Source organism: Lycium ferocissimum, unplaced genomic scaffold, assembly GCF_029784015.1.
Source record: "Lycium ferocissimum isolate CSIRO_LF1 unplaced genomic scaffold, AGI_CSIRO_Lferr_CH_V1 ctg789, whole genome shotgun sequence".
NCBI lineage: Eukaryota > Viridiplantae > Streptophyta > Magnoliopsida > Solanales > Solanaceae > Lycium > Lycium ferocissimum.
The window spans coordinates 78,983-101,207 of NW_026726994.1; the positions used below are offsets into that span (position 1 = coordinate 78,983).

General features: G+C 34.5%; 3 protein-coding genes across 3 annotated transcripts; 2 read left to right on the forward strand and 1 right to left on the reverse strand.

Moving 5' to 3' along the window:
- The first annotated feature begins 364 nt into the window (after positions 1-364).
- Positions 365-4,547, forward strand: LOC132045780 (LRR receptor kinase BAK1). The gene is made up of 4 exons (XM_059436362.1): positions 365-1,055; positions 1,786-2,046; positions 2,158-3,036; positions 3,733-4,547. Exons 1-4 carry the CDS (start codon positions 623-625, stop codon positions 4,209-4,211), a joined length of 2,052 nt encoding a protein of 683 aa, XP_059292345.1. The 5' UTR covers positions 365-622; the 3' UTR covers positions 4,212-4,547.
- A 351-nt stretch (positions 4,548-4,898) lies between these two features.
- On the reverse strand, positions 4,899-9,788 carry LOC132045781 (putative transferase At4g12130, mitochondrial). Its single transcript, XM_059436363.1, has 5 exons — positions 9,192-9,788; positions 6,420-6,667; positions 6,003-6,101; positions 5,510-5,668; positions 4,899-5,432 (listed from the first exon to the last, which is right to left on the reverse strand). The coding sequence occupies exons 1-5, from the start codon at positions 9,638-9,640 to the stop codon at positions 5,194-5,196; spliced, it is 1,194 nt and encodes a 397-aa protein (XP_059292346.1). The 5' UTR covers positions 9,641-9,788; the 3' UTR covers positions 4,899-5,193.
- Positions 9,789-20,535: 10,747 nt separating this feature from the next.
- On the forward strand, positions 20,536-21,636 carry LOC132045771 (uncharacterized). The gene is made up of 2 exons (XM_059436354.1): positions 20,536-20,795; positions 20,896-21,636. Exons 1-2 carry the CDS (start codon positions 20,736-20,738, stop codon positions 21,484-21,486), a joined length of 651 nt encoding a protein of 216 aa, XP_059292337.1. The 5' UTR covers positions 20,536-20,735; the 3' UTR covers positions 21,487-21,636.
- The last annotated feature ends 589 nt before the right edge of the window (positions 21,637-22,225 follow it).

The window sequence follows — 22,225 nt, forward strand, 5'->3', positions numbered from 1 at the left end:
AATCAAACATAAAAAATAAGTAAGAAAATTACTTTTTTTTCAAGAAAATATTGAAAAACATTTTCCTTGTTACCAAACACACCCGTTATCAATGCGTATGACTTAAACTTCAAATGTACTTACAGTAAACCAGAAATTAATTTTTAAAAATGATGCAAGAAGAGGCCAAGTTAGAATTTTGAATCTATAAGTTCTAGATTCTTAAAAAAAAAGAGATAACTATTGAGTTCTTGATAAGTTATTTATATATATATATATATATATATTTTAAATAGTTTTAATATAAATATAAGTATCTTCACTAAAATTACTAAATTCTGCCGAACTCCGCATCCGAGAGATTACCTCATGGTATATCTATGAATGTTCATGCATGTGTCAGACACTAAACTGAAAAGTCATAGTACTGTATTTCTAACTAACACCCTCTTCTCCTTTGACAATTCACACCAATATACACTCCTGTCTCTCTCTCACCACTGTGAAGCACCGTTGAATAGCTCATTCACTTTACCCCTAACAGAGACTCCACACCAATCCCAATGCAACAGCTCATTGCTTTAACCTCTTAAAAACCTCAACTTTTCTCTTTAGTCTGAAAGATCACAAAAATTCAGCAAACATGGGTGCTAATTATTTTCTCTTAACTTTCTTTCCTCTGGTTTTTGCATTTTCTTGCATCAAACCTGTTTCTGGAAATGCTGAGGTTAGAGCATTAATGGAGATAAAGTCTTCTTTGGATCCAGAAAACAAGAAACTTTCTTCATGGACAAGTGATGGTGATCCATGTAGTGGTTCTTTTCTTGGTGTGATTTGTAATGAACATCATAAAGTAGCAAATATTACATTGACAAACAGTGGACTTACTGGAAAGTTGTCACCAGCAATTGCAGAGCTGAAGTGTCTATCAGGGCTTTACTTGCATTATAATTCTTTAACAGGGGAGATACCAAAGGAACTTGGGAGTTTGACTGAGTTGAATGATTTGTATCTCAATGAAAACAATCTTACTGGGATTATACCACCTGAACTTGGAAACATGGCAAGTTTACAAGGTTTGTAGCTAGTAAAAATCCTTCTGTTCACTTAAAAAAACTGGAATTAGCTAAGTCGCTAAGCCATCGCTAAATTGATTGTAGCTAAAAGATTTTTTTTATAATTCGTCACTAAATAGGATTAGCAATGGGTTTTTCTGTTTAGCATCAAAATTTTCCGTTGTTAAATCCTGCTTTTTATCTTCAAATTAATTCCCTTGAAATTCTTGGGATATCTGGGAATTAATCGTGAAGGAATTTGTTCCTTTTTTGTTTTTCTTGGTTTTGTTCTACTGATTACTGAGTTCTAAGTGAATTAGGTAAAATAGCAAACAAGTTGCAGAATTTTTTAGAGATCTATCCAGATTTTTTGGTTGTGTTAAAGTAAGACTTCTAGTGGATTGGTGACTTTCTTATTCATTTTTGTCAGAAGGGAGTGCAATTGAATACCCTTCGTTCAAAAAATATACCGTGCAAATTTGGTAGAAATTATATTTTTGTTATATATATAAATTGTTGAATTCCCTGACATAAGGAAAACTTTAAGCTCTGAATTCCCTGGTCTTTACTCTTTCTTGCTAATTACTTTGGTCTTACACTGTTGCACAACTTGCTGATTTCTTCTTTTCCAAATGAGGTGACTAATATCTACATTTGGAGATTCAAAAGAGAAATTTAAGATTTCATTTCTTTTTTCTTTCCTTCCCTACAATGATATGTGTGATGATTTGGGCATTTTGTGGTTCCACAGTGCTAGACTTGAGTAGTAACGGGTTGACAGGGAAAATACCAACAGAGATTGGATTCTTGAAGAAGTTGAGTGTTCTTGAATTGCAACATAACAGGTTGACCGGTGAAATTCCAGAAAACTTAGGAATCCTGGGGACGCTGAAAAAGCTATATTTGGGATTCAATCAGCTATCTGGTCCAATTCCATCAAAATTAGCTAATGCTCCCCAGTTGGAAAATCTAGAAGTACAAAATAACACCCTCTCTGGAGTTGTTCCTCCAGGTTAGTTGCCCTTTTTGAGCTCCCTTTGCCTAGTTCTTGAAGTTATATCTTTTGAATGTGTTCTGATTCTAAACCCCCCTTTTTCTCCTTTTTTCCTGGACTGATTTGAAGTTCTGAGGAGATTGAATGGAAAATTCAATTATGAAAGCAATCCTGGTTTATGTGGTACTGGATTTACTTCATTGAGAGTTTGCACTGCCTGGGATAATGTCAATGTGAATCATGTTGATTCTGATGTACCTTATTCCAATAATAACGGCGTCCCTAAAGATGTACCAGGAGCTGCTAATATTAGTCAGTTGCATTGTAATCAAACTCATTGTTCAAGATCATCAAAATTTCCTCAAGCACTTATTGTTGCTTCAGTGATTACAGTCACTGTAACTTTGGTAGTTGCTGTAGTTTTCGGTATATTCAGACGAAGAAGGCTTAAACAAAAAGTGGGGAATACATCTGATGCTTCTGATGATAGGCTTAGCACTGATCAGACAAAGGAAATGTACAAGAGAAGCCCCTCTCCGTTACTTACTGTTGAGTACTCAAGTCGATGGGACCCTATGACCCCTGAAAAGAGCTGCAATAGCATGTACAATGAGTTCTTAAATGGATTCAAGTTCAATTTGGAAGAGGTTGAGTCAGCAACTCAGCATTTTACAGAGTTAAATCTATTGGGACGGAGCAATTTCTCTGCTGTGTACAAAGGAACTTTAAAAGATGGATCTATGGTAGCTGTAAAAAGCATCAGTGTGACGAGTTGTAAGTCGGAGGAGACTGAGTTCATGGAAGGATTGAGCTTATTATCTTCCTTGAAACATGAAAACCTTATCAAGCTAAGAGGTTTCTGTTGTTCAAAGGGAAGGGGTGAATGCTTTTTAATCTATGATTTTGCTTCTAAAGGGAATCTCTCTCAGTATCTTGATGTTGAAGAAAATAGCAGGCATGTTCTTGACTGGTCCACAAGGGTTTCAATCATCAAGGGAATTGCAAAAGGTTGGTTCTCTTTACTTTTATTCATCATTTTACATCTTTACTGAACTCATAAACAATTCTTCAACAAATTTCCCAGTATATTTAAAGTTTGGAAATATTATGGTGGTATAAATTTCCTCATCTTCAACCGAATGTGGAATCTCTTAGGAGTTTCATTGCATAGGCACTTTACAGGATGTGACTGTGGATCCAGTGGCATAAGTAGTGTATGATTAAATGAGTATGAATACAGAGAAAGACTGAAAATATTGTGAGCTACAAATTTAGTTGTGGGGCAGTAATAGTTGTGTTTTCAAAGGAGACCAGAAAAAGATAGCCAATTATTGCTTTAATTGGAAAACATAAGTTTCCTTGCCATCAAGGGGAGCAGTAGGACATGTTTCAAGAACCAGATTAAATATATGCATTTAATAGTTGCCGTTTGTTTACTGTTTCAAAACCAGTGTATTTGATCTGACAAGATGAAATAGCAGAGTTGCACCATCACTGCATTAAACTCCAGTTGTCCATACTAGAAACAAAGGCAACAGATATTTGAGCTAAGTATTATTATAGCTTAGGGCTCTAATTAATAAAACCTTTAATATAGTTTATGGTGGTGAATGTTCAGCTTGCGCATGTTTTTTTCGTTCTTTCTATCTCATATGATTCCTGCATATTTTCTTTTGACTAATATCGTTATGCATTTTCCAACAGGACTAGGATATCTGCACAGCTCAGAACCAGACAAACCTTCCATGGTTCATCGCAACATATCAGTGGAAAAGGTCCTCCTTGATCAACAGTTCACTCCACTAATACTGGACTGTGGTCTACTAAAGCTACTTGCTGATGATGTTGTTTATTCGGCACTTAAAGTCAGTGCTGCACTTGGATATATGGCTCCTGAATACATTACAACTGGACGATTCACAGAGAAGAGTGATGTGTATGCATTTGGAGTAATTATACTTCAAGTACTCTCTGGTAAAGGACTTCTTGACTGTTCAATGAGGCTTGCAGCTGAATCTTGCAAATTTGAGAATTTTATTGACCCAAATCTCAAGGGAACATTCTCTGTAAGTGAGGCAACTATGCTAACTAAACTTGCAGTAAATTGCACCCTTGAGGATCCAGATAACAGGCCAAGTATGGTTTCGGTGAATGAAGAATTGAACGGGTCTAGTTGCGGTTGAAAAGGGAAAAAACGAGTCTTCTTCCGACGTTGAAAATTGTTGTTGATTATTAACCATAGGGAACAAGTGCCATAGCGATAGAGCAGCAGTTTTTCTATCTACTGTATTATGCAACATCACTTGATCTTTTGTAAATAAAGAGACAGATTGAACAGATTCTTTGTAGGTTTGAAGGTGAGATTGAGTTGCCTCTTGGCATCTTTGATTGTAGCTCAGAAGAGAGAAAAGGAAGCTAACGAACTTTTACCGTTATTTGAAAATTTTACAGTATTTTGATGTCTTTTTCAGGGACAATATCCTAATTAATGCATTCTCTTTACTTGTCAAAATTCTTCATGGTGTGGTGTTATGATGGTTCCCATCTTGAATTCTTGTCCCTCGTGAATGACTGCAAATTTAGCCATTGTAAGAAAAAGATGGGATCGTGGTGTCTAAATGCCAGAGCTTAGTTTTTAGGGGAGAAACATAATTGATGAATATGTCAAGCATAGTATTAAGATGGCAAAGATTGTATGATTGAAATGCACGAGGCTTGTGATTGTTATGTGATGGACCAAACAAAGTGAAAGCTAGTTCCACTGAAGCTGTGAGATCAGCCATTCAGGCGGCTAAAAGTATTTACAGAGTGAATGAGTGGTTCAACCACAATTATAAACTAAGTTATCCTAATCATCTATACACACATCCTTGAACCAAAATAATAATTAGTGGCGCAACAACTGTTAAAAAATTCATCCCAAACCTGTATACAGTGTCCTAAGGTCGACATGTTTGTTTATTATGTCAATAACAGAATATATTGGTACAACAAACATGAGCTGCTATAACAAAATTCTCTAGTCTGATGAGCCGTCTTATTCCTTTCTGTTCTTCATATCTATGAAGCGATAATTTTCAAAAAAAGGAAGGAACTCTGAAACTCGAAAGGAGTAATTTGCCAACACTGGCAGGATGTTGAGCAGTCAATAACAAGGATCTCACTCTACACAGCTGCAGTCTGTTCTTGGTGATCTGATGCCCATTCAGCAGGCCACCACCCTGGTTTAATTGCCTGGACCTTGACATTATCCAGACCTCGAATTGTTAACGAGCCTTTAAAGGCTTCATCCAAGCGCAGAAGACCCAAACCACAGCTTCCAAGGGCGGTTGTGACAGTTCCTGCTTTCTTTCCAGATGATGCATCAATTACTTCTGACTTTGGAGCAACTTTTTGTTCCACCTCTGTTTAGAAGGATAAGGGGACTCGTCAATGGTTCTGAAATAGTATGAACTACTTTAGAAAATAATAAAAAAGCTACCTTTTCCACTTTCATTCAAAAACTTAAGGGGAAGCAACCGTTTCCGAATGACCCCACGATGATGTGTGCGAGCAATGAGTTCTTGGCCCACATAGCATCCTTTATCAAAGCTTATTCCATTTAAACCAGCAAGATTGTACTCGAGTGGCACAGCTTCACCTGCGAACAAAGTTATAGATAAGAATAGTGATTCATAAACTTCCCAAACAAAAGAGAACTCTAATTCGTATAAGATAGCAATTCTATAATAGTATTTTACTACTCCAACTTATGACTAACAGTGGTAGAGATCGAGTTCAAATGAAGATCAAAGAAATACACGAAAGGATTAAATGAAAGAAGTCCGTTTTAGGGGATAAATTTCTATAGTTCTCTCAGGACCCATTTCCCTACATCTGGTATTTCAGACACTTGCAGACTCTCTAATTGTCGTTTCCCATAAAATAATCGCATAGAAAGAGGCTGAAAAGTTGAGCAGAAAGTGATTCTATACCTTTAGGAATCTCAGCTGAGCCTTCTGCAACTCCCTTCTCCAACCTCCACAGAAGATAATTCTCTTCATTTGTTTCTTTGTCTGCCTCAACCAAAGGTGCTGAAGCAAATTTGAGAATATATGAGCAGCATGTACAAGATCTACTTCTAGTATGGCATGTTAAGAAGACATAAGAATTCTTGCTTAATCATGTAGAAATATGAGTAATCAGATGACATGTCCGAGAGTCCATTATATACTACCTATAACCTAAATTTATTCGAAGTCAAATTTCTGAATCAAAGAGGTGCATCAATGAAGATGCAGATAACAAGTCAAAACCGATCAACAGGATATGGGGCTACACCAGCTTCTTGTGGACAAGATGAGAAAAAGGAAGGAGGTGAAGCATTGGAAAGGTAAGCAGCCAAGACTTACGAGTTGTGTTGGATGGAAAAATGCCCCTAAATCCAAGGCAATCTAATCTGGGATCTCTATACCATTGCCAACCGTAATTGTTTCCTTGTGAAGATGACTGGCCAGCGCGATCAAACCCACCACCCCATCCAAGGGAGGCAGCATCTGGCTCTACAGAGGAATTCTGCCCTAAATCTTGGCCAAACCTCTGCCAGCAAAAGAAATCATCAGCCACGCTCTCTATATCAACCTTAGACCTCAACCGATACCTGCATAAACATTACATACATCTTTAACAAGAATAAACCAATATACAATAATGACAGCCAAAGAAATTGTATCCCAAAGGACAAATTTTCTGGACTTTGCCATTTCAAGCCCTCAAACAAGTTTCTAATAGCCGGGAAACGTAGGCATGCATTCTAGATGAACCATCCGACAGCTTTTTTTTTTGAGAAACTGGTACTGACCATCCGGCAGCTTATCCAAAGAAATACTGATACATCGGCATATGATTCAATCAATTAGTCACCATTAGTCCAAGCACGAGGAATTGCAGCTTTCACAACTGCTTATCCTCGGATCTTTTACATCGTAACTGGCACCTCCATCCATAGAGGACAGATCAGTGTCGCCAATATCAATCGATCATTTCCACATCTCCTCACAGTAAGACTCTTATGAAAAGAACACCAAGGTTGAGCACTGTTACGAACTGCAACAACTAGATAAGAACTTAAAAAGATTTAAAAATTTCAGGGTGGAAAAACTGTTAGATGAATGGACAACAGATGCACCTCCAGTCTGTCGGTCTGATCCTCGGATGGCTCTGGGATCTAGAGCCTCGGCATGTACCCACACCCCCTCCGAACGATCTTGTAGTCCTCGTTCTCTTATTTTGTGCTTTAGCTGCTCTTTCTTCTATCCATCTAGCCTCTGCCTCTCTTGGAACGTACACTGTGTGTGAGTAAGTTATGTCGCCCTTTGTCAAATGAGATGCCAATGGCTTGAACAATGGGCCTTCAGACCTTGTATGAACCTCTTAGCCCGCATAGAACCTTTTAGTTGTGATGCTCCACCAGGCGATAGAGAGCTTGGCAACCTCGGGTTGGTATGAAGCCCGGAGGAAATAGCGGACGTAACTAGGAGGAGCCACTCGGCAGGTCAGTCCGAGAGTTTCTGGAGTTGAAACCTCTTGTGTTTACAGGGGCTAATGAGACGAAAACACAAGGGATAATGAGACGAAAACACAAGGGCTAATGAGACTGAAAACCCCCAACAGTTCTTAGATGGAATTCAGAAAGCATTGGACGCGCTTGGATGTTCCAACGCGAGGTCAGTTGAGTTAGCTGCCTATCGGTAAACAGGGCGACAAATTGGCTAACGTCCCTTAACCAGGAAGGAATTTTGTGATGCATTTATTGATTGGAACTTGCCCATGAGACTAAGAGATGCTTTGGCGATGCAATTTGAGGGATTGAGGCAACCCACAAAGTTGTCAGTGAATGAGTATGATATCATTCTTCACTCGTTTGTCCCAGTATGCGCCATATCTGGTGGACGATAATTCTATGTGGGCTAAGAGGATCATACGAGGTCTCTGAGGGACCCATTGTTCAAGCCACTGGCGTCACATTTGACAAAGGGTGACATAACATACTCACACGCAATGGACATTGCAAGAGAGGTAGAGGCTATATGGATAGAAGAAAGAGCAACTAAAGCACAAAATAGCCAACAAAGGCCACAGGACCGTTCAGAGGGGGTATCGGTACAAGCCGAGGATCTAAATCTCAGAGCCATCCGAGGGTCGGACCGGACAGGCGGGAGGTGCATCTGTTGCCCATTCATCTAATAGTGCTTCCACCTCAAGACAGAGTCATATAGGTCAACGCCATTGATTGGACAGACCAACCACACTACAGCTACTTGCCGTAGTTGTCACAAGGCTCATTCAGGCCAGGAGAGAGATTGATGCGTGCCTTCGATGCGGACAGATGGGACATTAGAAGAGAAATTGTCCACGCTATCACAGAGGATCTAGTCAGGCATCAACTGCAATGAACTGTGCACCAACAAACTCTGCAGCTTATACTACTAGGGATAATTTTGGGCCAGCAAGCAGAGACGCCTTTTGGAATCCAAGAAACAAATTCATCGTGCGGGCCTAGGCCCAAAGGGGACAATACCTTAACACTTGGACCAGAACGAACGTTAGATTAAAGAGGATGCGCCCTATACACATTTGCTATTTCCTGAAAACTACTTCCACATAATTTGACCAAAGTATTGAAAGTTGAAACTGAAGCACAATCCTATAAAAGTAAGTCATGTGCCTGTGATTGGTACCAAATGATAGTGTTCATACTTTATATTAATAGCTTCTAATACTACAGTAGTGAAACTCAATGATCAAGATGATTCATACAACTAACCCCATCTAGTTTATCCTTGAGCACAATTATTTAATCAATTTCATGCTGATATACACAGCTACTTCTGCATATATGCTCATCCAAGTGCTCTTATCACAATTAACTTGAATTTAGAGTTACCGGTCAAAAACACACCTAAACTATCACTTTTTCGCGAGTTTCGTTCCTCAACTATCCATTGTTCCCTTTACCTGCCTAAACTATCACCTCCTTTGTCTTAAAACACACCTCGATACTGAGTTGGCCAAACATTTGAAATCAATAGACAACAGATAGTGATAATTTAGGTGTGTGTTTTGACCATTAACTATTGAATTAAATAAGCAAAACGACATAAAGCTCAAAATTTGAAACTCACTTTTTCAGTGTCTGCAAAAGCTCATCCAATTCAGACCCATCAACATCAGCAAACAATTCAACCTCCCCCGTGTCCGGGCTCGGGCCAGGCCCAGACCCAGTCCGATCAAGCTTCTCATCAGCCCGGCCCGGCCTGTACAAAAACATATCATACAAAAACCTTCCTTGAGGAGTCAACAGAGCAGCATAAACCGGAGGAACCGAAACAAACGGCACATTCGTAGCTACCAAGGTTGTCCTATCCTCGGGTTGCGGGTCGGCTAACTTGCGCACATCGTTGGTAACAAGACCTTGAAGGAATTTAACGGTTTCCGGTCCGGTGAAACGGATAACGGATCGGGTCTTGAGATGGGTTGCCATTGGCCCGGCATTTTGGAGATGGGTTTGATTAGAGAAGAATTTGTAATTGGATTTAAGGAAGTGAAGAGATTGTTTTTTGAAACGGTACATAGTTTGAAAGCGGGTTGAGGTTGTGGAGGTGTGAAGATGGCGGGTATATGGAAATTTGGGTTCGAGACACGTGGAATTAGACGGTGCTACGTGGTGACAAAGAAAGGAAGTTGAGTATTACGTGTTCGATGAAATTCCCCAAAGAAAAAAGTAATTTACGATAGTACTGAATGTCCCCACTACTCAGGGGTCAGGAGGGTTCTTAACTTTATACTGTGTCGTCAACTTTGGATGGATTTGACTATTTACTACCGTATTTATAATCTATTTGGCCAAATTTTTAAAATTAATTAATTTAAAAAATATTTTTCAAAAAATTCTTTTACTGAAAAGCAATTTAGTCAATTAATCTAAAAAAAAATAGTAATTAGTATTTGACCAAGCTTTTTAAAACTCAAAAGTATTTTTAAAAAAAAGTTAATTTTTTTAATTTTTGAAAAACAGCTTCTGCTACTCTTCAGAAACACTTATTATCTATCAAAAGTTTGATCAAACACCTCATTTTTTAAAAATAAGCACTTTTGAAAAGAAAAAAAGTTTCGCCAAACAAGCCGATAGTGAGAGTAAATTTAAAGTTAGCGGGATAAAATGAATTAGACAAAAACAGGTTAATTTTCAATCCGCTCATATTTCATGCGGTTCCTAAACAAGTTGGATTGAGCCGGACTAAAAAGGGGCCAACTCATTTTATACTTGTCTATGTTCGTTCACAATTTGTTAACGCCAGATATGCTACAAACCTTGCGGGCAAGACTTTAGAGAAGCTCTGTGAATTTAAGGGCGGAGAGGCAAACGGAAAGAGGGAATGAGAGTCCTCTTGTAATTTTAATAGAATAATTTTTTTAAATTTTTTATAAATTTTTTCAGATCTCTTATACGTAAAAATTAAAAGATCTCTTGTGAAAATGTCACAAATTTTTTTTAAAAAAAATATTGTAAAGGGTTAAAGACCATTTCTCCGACCAAAACCTTTATTATGTTTTTTCTAGTGGTATCCGTGTTGCCATGTTGGGTCCCTAGAGAAGTTTTATGGGAGATGAGTAGAGAGGCATAGAAAAAGTACTACACGTGTCTATGGACGCAGACACGCAGTACACCAATTTATTTATCAATTTAATCCTACAAGAATCCCCGTTTCGATTATATAATTTTCATTGTTTTTTTGTAAAATCTGCTATATTGGACTGTTTATCTTTCTCACTGCCGTCTCTATATAAAGAAAAACAAAATAGAAAGCAATATCATAAATCTCTTACATTATACTATTTCTTACATCTAAATAAACAAACAACCAATGTATTGTCACATAAGGCGGGACGTAAAGAATATTATCTTATTTTCCGAATCAAGATTTCCGCTACGTACGTAGATACTATTTAATTTTATTTCATTTTGCGCTCATAAAGTCTCATCATTGTTGTAGAATGAAACATATTTTCTTTTTATTTCATGACTTTGTCTAGTCAGTATTATTAGACAACGTGAAAACCTTAAACAGATTTGACAAGATAAGCTCAAGTTATGCACCACAGAGCTTACAGTACTCTATCTATCGATAAATATTGGTTTGATTCTCTCTCTCCCTCCCTTCATGGACCCGTTTCGCCATAAGAATTATTCACTTTTTTAATTTTTTTAATTTTATTTTTTTTATAAATTAGTGTTTGGTCATGAAATTTCAAATACAATTTGAAGTTATATTTGAAATTTGAAAAGCAAGAAAAATTTATTTTTCAAGTTTTTCGCTTTTTTCACAACGAAAACAAGTACATTTCAACAAAAAGAACATTATTTCAAAAACTATGCCCAAACACAACTCTAATTCTAATTCCAAAAAAAATGATTTTTTTTTCTTTTGGGGGGGTTTCTATGGCCAAATGCCTACTAAATTTCTCCACTTTTTTGCTTTTGGTAGATTGGAAAAGATTAAAAAGGGAGCTTGTAATCTTTCAAAGTAATAGGAGTATAATTTATATTTGCAGTCAGGAGAGGACAAGAAACTTCATATTCTTATGCACATTTCTCCATGTTATCAAATGTTCATCATGCGCTTGTGTGTGCTCTTTATTTGCTAGAAAGTCAACACATTGATTTGTCTCTTCCTAAATATATTTAGTAGAGGTCTTGTAGATTTTTAATCTCTCAATAAAGAAGGAAAGAAAACGAAAAACCCTCAAGTCGGGCAACATGACCAGCCTGCTAGAAACTACAGCTGGGTCCCTAGCAAAATTCCACGCTTGCAAAGAACCAATTAAATTTCTAAAGCAAGGTTAATTATTTAATTAGCATTTGCCATTATTTTCCAAGCTAAACAAATCCGTGTACTCAAAAAAAACCGGAAGTTTTCCGAGTCAACTACGTAACTTTTTTCAACTACGGTTTAGAGTATAACAATTACAATAACTAACTAAATTCAGTATTTTAAATTTAGTGAAACCATGGTAAACTTGGCTCTAACTTCCTGTTACATCATGTTTGTTAGTGTTTTCATTTGCTTGTGCATATCCGATTAAATAATTTAAGTATTACACCTAGTGTGATTATATTATTGTGAGATAAGGTCCATTTCAGATATCCAGTATTCTAATTAACTTTTAAATTCCAATCATTACATCAGCTTCTTGCGGGCTGCTTAAGAAACTCTAGCCAGCAATTATGATCATGGTATGTTTATGTTGATTATATTTTCTTTTTTTTATTTCTTAATCAAACTGGTGGGGCGTCACCGTCACCATATATACCCTCCAACCCACCCGCACCTAAAAAGTATATGAAGAATTATATCAACGAATTAAATGTGTGCCAAGAAGAATTTCCAATTTTTCATGATTAATCTTGCATAGTTGAAGGGCGTTGAAGCAAATTGCAAACCTATATTGACACGATCCAGTGGGATTAATTAGTGCTAAGATTAATATGGATGGATTCCATCATAAGTATAGTGTGTCAATGATAAAGTGACTTCCCCGCAAATGATCTCAACTATTAAAAACTAGCATGTATTTAAGTTATTTCTCTTTATCTCGTCACAAAAAATCACTTTTCTATAACCATTTCACACTAAAAATTATTTTGGTCGTGTCGCCCCGGAGTATCAGCCGTGTCCGGGCCTTATCTATTTACTCGGTAATTCGTCTGTTGACTTTACGGTCGCCAAAGAAGCTCCAAGAAGTATCAAACATTTCCAATGAGATCCATGGAGGAATTCTTAGATAGCAAGCACTAGCTCCTGACACGACTTCATAAAAAGTGATTCTACTATGGTGCCACAAATTCGCAAGTTGATCCTAAATAATCGTTATTGTTCATTGGATTCCGGATGAACTACTTCGTTAAGATTGGGGAATTGATGCCCCATTCTCCAATCAGATATTTGGATATGAGCTATACTTCACGAGGAGCCAAACCGATATATGGCCTTGCCTTGCCATTTGACCAGATCTTTTCCCATGCGACTATGAAGGTTTAGTGACAACAACTTTGGTTTAATATTAATACAATCAGGCTTCTCTATAACAGCATCCGCATATAACAACACCTCTCTATAACAACTAAGTTTTTCAAATTCGATCTTTTATATTATATTTTACTTCTCTATAACAACATAACATCAACAACCAAATTTAGAACAGTATGCTCTTTGTAAAATTACTTCCCATATAATAGCTATCTTCTTTTTTGGTAATATAATAATTTACCATCTTTATAAAAATAGAATAATCTATGATTACCGATAACAAGTATAAAAATTTTGACCAAATATTTCATATTGATATTTTATGTATGGCAAAATATTACATATGAATACATATTTGTAATCTAAAATATCATTGTCTTCTATTTTTATTTATAAATAGTTTTTTAAAAGGGAAACAGTACGGTGAATAAAGATTACCGATCCTATTCTTTAGAGCAAGCAAAAGGACAATTATTTGATTCTGCTAATCTTTTCAAAACGGAATCTATGAAACAAACTAGAATTATAAATTTCTTCTATTAATCTTGAAAGAATTTAATTTTCAAGTAAATTTAAATGTGTGCCTTAGAGCTTAAACTTTATATATTCAGTTATGAATTTATTGAACTTGTATTAACTTTCTTAGTTTTTTGGTAGTGAAGTATGCACATCATTAAGATTTAAAATTTAAATAATTTGTTATTTTTTTATAACATTAAAAAATAAAAACCTGATTTTATGCATCTTTTTTCCTTATAGCAGTCAACTATTATTTAAATGTCAAATATTATTATAGATGTGTAACAGCAATATTCTCTATACCAATTAAATTTTGGACCCAACGATCTTTGTGTACTACACGGGTTTAATTGTATGTAGTCTAAGGGGTCATGTATACTAAGTCAAGGTCTCATATGATCAAGCATAGTTTGTGAAAGTGGGATCTTTTTCTTTCCACTTTAGGCCGTTTTGTAAATTTTCCGATTACCCAACCCTTATTTGCCAGTTATAACAGTTGTCTAAGTGGACCTAAATAATCCAAAAAAAAAAAAAAAAAAACTCGACAAGAGTAAATGGCGCCAAATCAGAAATTGGATGCTGGAAAAAGGAAAATTCACAAAACCGGTTAGAATGGATTTAATGGCGCTATAGAACAGTAATTTTTTGTGACGAAATAAGGATAAATAACTTTATATAATTTTCAATGGTTCAGTAACTATTGAGCAATAAATCCATATGTTTATATAACAGTAGACATAAAAATTTACCTAAATATATTTCAAACCTAAAAGTAGTGATCGTATGTGCTACGACAGCAGAAAAGTTACATTAGCAACTGGATAGTGGATATACGGACGCACTAGTTCAGCCTGGATTTCTATATATGACTTTACTAGTACTGGAAAGTACCTATGTAAGAACGGGGAGAAAAAGAACAATTCTCCCTCCGGATCAAAAAAAGAATTCATTTAGCCTTTTTTCTTAGATCAAAAAAAGAGTTCACTTAGCAAATCAAGAAAGAATTAACGCTTTTTTCATATTTATGTTGTTAAATCTGTATTCAAAAAATAATCTAAAATAGAATCTGGAAAGAAGGGAAAATAAATTCGAGCCCACTGAATTCACAGTGTGTCTTTAAGGAAATTATTCCCTTAAGTACCTTAGGAGTTAGTATTTTCTTAAGGGGTGGACAAATGGCTAAGTGATTTTTTTTTTTTATCCGGAGAGAGTATCACTTTAATTTGGGGGAAAACGTATCATATATGCAACTTGTCAAAAACTGATAGATATTTAACAAATTCACGATTACTTATCATGATAAATAGTAAAGTAATGGGAGATCCATCAGCCATGACATATTTGTCTCTAGTACAACGTAAATGTGCTTGTACATATATAATCGCTTACGTACACAGAGATTGGACTTCTACACAAAATTATAAATGTCCTTTAAAAAAAATGGATAATATCTTTGACTATGTAGTATATATGTTGAGTGTAGAGTGTAAACTCGCATACCATATAATTGTGATTATCTGCTAAATTAGCATATCGCGAATAAGCAGGAGCGGAGGTAGAATTTAGTCGAATTCAGTAATTTTTTTTTTCAAACAGTGTATTTGTGTTTAAGAAAATTATTAAATATGTACACATATTAAATTTTAAATCCGTTATTAACACTTGAAGTCATTGTTCTATAATTCATAACTCACAAAGTTGAAATCGTGACTCTAACTTTGCAAGATAAGCTTTAGCTACTAAATTGTTTTCCGTACAAGCACTGAAATAATCATTATAAAACCTTAGCTATAATTAACAACCTAATAGATAAACTGTCTTGAAATCTCTCGCTCTCGGAAAAGCTGACTTTGTGCGAGTAAACACTCTGTCATAAATATAAAACAAATATTTGAATAATTTACTAATTTCACGTTGGCAGGGAAATTATCTAAAATATATACGTTGTTTGAAATGTTAGAAACTAGAATGATGAATTGAAAAGGCGTTAAATCATATTTTGAAATAAGATAAAGTCATCCTCAATCATATTACGTAGTTTCAACAAGGGAAAAACATCTCTAATTCAACAACTAGCATATTTTTAATAAATTTAAAAGTCAAGGAGATTAATTCAATGTATAGTCATTCCATCCGAAACAGAAAGACACATATTTTAACGTGATAATCAGATAATTTTTACAGCCAATATTCAGTTTGATATCTTTAAATTAAACATTCGTAATGTCTACATATGCATTCTATTTTTATAAACATTTTTATATTGTTCGTTATACATGTTGATTTTGAAGTACGCGTACGATAAGACCCAGAAAAAAAAAGTACGGCAAATGGTCAATGGGGAAAGAGAAAGCACAATGACGTGGCGATATAGCCAACCATTGAGGAAGAAATATATAATCTTTGAAGTCAACTTAATTGTCTGCTAAAATAGAGTCACATTTTTTTGAATATTTTGAATAGACTAAACATAATAATAGCCGTTGATTAAAAAAAAAAGGAGAGCAAAGAACAGAATAATAACAGCCATATACCTAGTTGAGAATTTTGATCCTATATACGCGGTACTATTACTAATTTTTTTCTTCTTATTAGTCTAGCCCAACCCGCACTCTAATTAATTAAAAAAAAAGGATACCGTGTTTGGTTCCTAATAAAATTCGAGATTATTCATTTTTTTTTTTGTATAATATAGTACTGTAATGTTTGGTATTTGGGTATAAATTTCTGATTGCAGCGTTTGGTATGCTAAATTAAACTATGAATTGCTAATACTACCATTTGTATAAGAAAAATTTAATGAAAAACTAAGCTTAAAGTAGAAAATTTGTGGTTAGTATGCATCAATTATCTAAAGACAAAAATACTCTTGATAATCAATGAGTCATTAATAGTAATTCATATATTATTATTCATTACATAATATTTTTTACATTGTAATGTGAACTTATATAGTTCATATGTGAACCACACAATTTCGATTTAACTTTTTCATGTTTGATTGGTTTTCTAAAACAAAAGTTGCTTAAAAATCAGAAAAATGACTTTCATAATGAAAGTATGAAAAATAAGTTTCATAACTGACATTTCATGTTGATTGTTCCCCCGCCCTCAAACCCACCACATCTCTATCATTATAAAATTGTCTAAGTTATATATAAATGCTTTTGAAATTTTCTGTTTGGAACACAATAAAATAAATAAGAAAATCACTTATTTTTCAAAAAAAATATATGTATATTTTCTGTAGAAAACATTTTCTTTTAGACGAACACATGCTTAGGGTACATACCGGATTGACATTAACAAAATTATTTCACATATTAGAAATAATAAATCATTATTGTTGTTGTTGTTGTTATTGTTTTTAATAAATAATTTATAATCACATATATATTTATAATTTATGTTAAATTATAAACTCTAAAGGTCTGTTTTTCTTTTTAAATTTCTTTCTCACTCGAATAACATCATCACTTAAAATAAAAAGGAGAAAGTACTAGTGTACTAACATGGTAGTACTCATCGGTCCCAAACAGATTATCTTACTTTTTTTTATTAGTTTGTCTTAAAAATATTAATACATTTCTATATTTAAAAATAATTTAATTTTATGAGATAATTCACAATTACATAAATATTTAAGGCATATTTTGGGTCATAATTTTAAAAATATTTCTTTAGTTTTTAAATTTCATGCTAAATTAAATTAAGATAATTCTTTTGAGACGTAGAGCGTAGTAATTAGTAGAATCATCTTCTCTGTTGGTTGCAGGGAGAAAGCATTTAATTAGGGACGGGGAAAACAGAAAATGGGGAGAAGCAAATTGGGCTGTCATTACTAAATATCGTGCCATCTTTTATTACGTCTGCCGAGTATTAATAGGAAGTAGACATAAAGATCTTTGTTGTTTCTATCATCTTTTGCTTCTACAACTTGGCACTCCCCCCAAATAACCTTTTTTTTTAAAAAAAATTATTATTATTATTATTAGCAGAACCAAGCACCCGTAAGCCCTTTAAGGAAGGAGGAAAAAATGACATTATATATAGCATATTTAAATAAAAAACAAACAAATCATATTTTTAAAAAAATTTATTTTGAGTGGATTTAAAATGAATTAGAATTAAAAAAATATTATTTTAGGGATAAGGAATAGTATTATTATTATTATTATTGGTATAGAGACTGAAAGTTCATTTGGTTAATTTTAAGATTTATTTACATAGAAAAAAATTGTGAGAAGTATTTTTAGAAAAGTATTTTTTGTAAGAAGCATTTCTTAAAAAAATATATTTTCAATGAGTAGCGGTCAATGTTCAGTGGAGTAGTTTTTAAAAATATTTTTGTCAATATTAGCACACATTTGTGCTTCACAATGTTTCAAAAATTACTACGCGAGAGAAGCTATTCTCCAGATTTTTCCAACGGCTAGAAAGACAGCTTATTGTATTACTCAAAATTACCTATTTGTATTCTAAAAGCTAGATTAAGTATCTCAAGTCTTTAAAATAAATAATTAAAAATAAGTATTTTTAACTTTCTAAAAACTTAACCAAACAAATTATTGTTTCTTTTTTCCTGATCTCCTCGAACATTCTCTTTCCTTCTTGTGTGAACAAAAAGAAAATGTGGGTAACAAGTTGTGTGTATATCATTTGCTAATAATTACTTTTTGAAATGGGATTCGACCGCGTAAGTGATGACAGAGGTGAAGTAAAAGGACAAATATCGATTGAGATGGTTTTATCAATAACAGTAGAAACTGATAATTACGTGAGTATTTGGTTACTGAACACCTAAAATATGTATACAATAACAAATCCCTATTTTAAATATTGGTATTATGCGTCTCACACAACTAACACTAATTTTTTAAAAATATGCATTAAACCAAAGAGAATTTGTACAATTTGGTTTAATGCATCTACTTATAATCGTGAATTTAAACAGTTCAAATTAAATTTAAAAATTAAAATGTACGGTATCATTTTTATTTATCTAAATTTTAGCGGATACAATTGCTCGACGAGGTAATTAAATGTTCAAATTTTAATTCGCCTCCGGATACTATTCTCTTTAGAACAGTATACTGTCTTCACTCCATATTATATGACATATATAGATTGAAGCAACATCGATTAAGAAAAAAATGATGATTTTTGAAACATTATGGTTCTTAAACAAGACATATCATTTTGTCACTATATGACTTTTGGAACTGTATTCTTAAAGATGCCATGACATTTGTGGGTTACTCTACGATCTGTCTGATTCATGTGATGCACTTTCTTTTTCACTGTATTTTAAAAAAAAAAATTATATTTAAAAAAATTAAACTTTTAACTTATTATTTTACCTTGATGAGATGATTTAGCTACACAAAATATCTTTTTTTTGGTTCCCCACTTGGTGTAGGATATCTCATTAGGATCCCACTAAATTCGAATTCATGTCGAGAAGTCCACATTGGGGGGTAAAATGCTTCTCAACAAAAGCTATTTCTAACACAATTTTTTTAGTTAAGAATGAAGGAGTGCTTACCACTTCAACCTCAATCCTCGTTGGTCATACAAATATCTATATATTTTAGGCCAGAAATTTTTTATTTTTAAATTTTATGTCCAATTAAAATACATCACAGAAATTAAAAGAAAAAACTTTCTTTTAAAATAGATTAAAAAGAAAAAAAGTACTCCCTCGGTCTCATTTTAAGTGGTTTCATTTAACTTGGCACAAAATTTAAGGAGTAAAAGAAGACTTTGAATCTTGTGATTCTTTGAATCTTGTGATTCTGAATTAAACATGTGTGTAATGTACTAAATGTCCTTTGAATCTTATGATATGATATTTGAATTGTGAACTTACTAAATATAAAAATAGATACTTTTTTAAGTAAGATACTTAGGCCTCATTTGTTTTCATTAAGATTAAGACGTCTGAATCTGAATACACATCTGAATAATTAAGATGTTGTCTCTCGACCTGAACACTGAATGATTTAGACTGTTTGTTTTCTCAACATCTGAATGTGCATGATGTATTTATTTAAACACAATAAATATAAAATTCAAATAAAATCGAAGCTGAAAACTAGAAAATAAATATAAATTTAATAAAATAAAAATATTATTTGATAAAAATATGAAATATTTATGTTTGCTAGTAATGATGGAGATGGAGATGTTTGTAGTGATGGTGGGTGGGGTTTTTGGGGGAGGGGCAGAGGAGGGGTTTGTAGGTGCGGTGGTGGTGGTGGGGTGGGTCTAGGGGTAGGGTGGGTGGTGGTGAGGGGATGGTTGGGGGTAAGGTACGTGGGTGGTGAATGTGGTGGGTGAGTTTGTGGAGTGGGGTGAAGGTTGGGGTGGTGTTGGTGGTAAGTGGGGGTAGGGTTGGAGTGTGGGTGGTGGAGGGTTGGGGTGGGTGGTGGTGGGTGGGTAGGTGGGGTGGTGGGGGGAGATGGAGCTGGTGATAAAAATTATCCATACAAAATATCTCTTAATGATGTTAAGACTTCGTTTAAGATCTTAATGATTAAGACACATTCGAACCAAATAAGTCTTAGATCTTAATGTAAACAACGCACTTAATGATTTAAGGTCTGAGTCATTCAGATTCAGACCTCCATTAAGTGTAAACAAATGAGGCCTTAAATTGAGACGATAACTTGGTGGAAGGAAGAGAGGAGATTAGTATTTTATTTGGCGGGGGGACGTGGGGGAAGGGGGAAGGGGGAGGGGGGTGGGTAGTCGCAAAGGCAAAAACTAACAAGAGAAAGGGCAAAAACTAAACAAGGCAAAATCCACAGAAAGCTAAAACCACCACGTTGGTATTGCATGGAAACCGAATGTCAACTCTCTTCAAATTGACCTCTTCCCTTATTATTCTTTGCTTTCTAGAGGGTCGCTTCTCTTCCGTCCTTTTTCTCTCTCTCTCTCTCTCTCTGTCCCCGCACTCCCTCATATAAATAAAAACCCCCATTCTCATTGCCCCAGCATAAATTAACTTTCCCTTTTCAAGACTTTGCCGCAAAGAAAAACACAAACTTGATCACCAAGAATTTACCAACTATACAAAACCCCATTTACACCAAGAAACAAATTTCAGAATAGAGAAAAATGAAGTTGGTTTGGTCTCCAGAACAAGCCTCTAAAGCTTATCTTGATACTATTAAATCCGTAAGTATACAATTTCAAGAAATTCCCATCATCTGTTTTTCCCCTTTTTCTCCAAGAATACTTTTGTTGATTTTTGTTGGTTTTTTCAATGTTTATACAGTGTAAGATATTTAGAGAATCTAGTGTAGCAGAGATGATATCAGCCATGGCAGCAGGATGGGACGCAAAAATGATTGTAGAAACATGGTCAAAAGGTGGTGTTATGACAACAAGTATTGGATTAGCAGTTGCAAATCATGTTACAGGTGGTAGACATATTTGTGTAGTACCAGACGAAATTTCAAGAACAGAATATATATCAGCTATGGAACATGCTGGAATGTCACCTGAAGTTGTGGTTGGAGAACCTGAAGAAGCAATGGAAGGGTTAATAGGTATTGATTTCTTGGTTGTTGATTGTAGAAGAAATGATTTTGGTAGGATCTTGGGGGTTGCTAAATTAGGACACAGAGGTGCAGTTTTGATATGTAAGAATGCAAGTTCAAGAGTTGAGTCTGATTTTAGATGGAGGAGTGTACTTGACGGAAAATCAAGAATTGTGAGGTCTGTTTTTTTGCCGGTTGGTAAAGGTTTGGATATAGCACATGTTGGAGCCACCGTAAGTGGTGGAGGAAAGGGTGGGAAGACAGCAAATAGATGGATTAGACATTTTGATAGAGATACAGGAGAGGAATTTGTGATACGTAAGTGATTACGTTGGTCCATTTTCAAGAAGATGGAAAATTCTTTTATTATTACTACTTTTTTTTTTCTTTTGTCTTTTTCTTCACCTCTTGTTTAATATTTTCTTTCTTTTCTTTCGGTTTCTGACGTTCTGTATATAGATTATACAAACTAATCAGGTCTTTTTCTTTTTTCTCTCTTCAATTTTGATATATGCTAGTGCTTATCTTGGTGAAGAAAGTTGTATATATGTAAGAAACTTTTGGATGAAATAGTACTGCGTCCAGTCATTTTACTTGTTATGTTTTTTTTTGCAGGCCTCTTAAACTAAAAGGATAATTTGATTAAATTTTTTTATTTATTCTTTAATCTTAATTTAATGCTACTAACTTTTTTACCACATAATTTCTCTCCACATTTATTGTGTAAGGCAAAGGTGGAAATTAATAGCTAAAGTAGTACTTTGCTTTCATAGTTGTTACACAAATAGACAAAATTGAACAGATATCATAAATTCTCACCTCATTTCCGTTACTTCTCCTGATCTTCGAGAAAAGCAATAAGCATTAAATGCTTTTATAACATCGATAGTGTTTGGTAAGGCGTAGAGGAGTTCGATACTCTTCATGTATAATTTTGTTGTTTCTGAAATATCTTCTTCTAGCAAAAGAAAATGCTATGGCATTCCAACGCATTTTAGAACAATAATTAAAGGAAAAACAATAGACAATTATACATATATTAAAACGTGAAACTTTCTGTCCTAC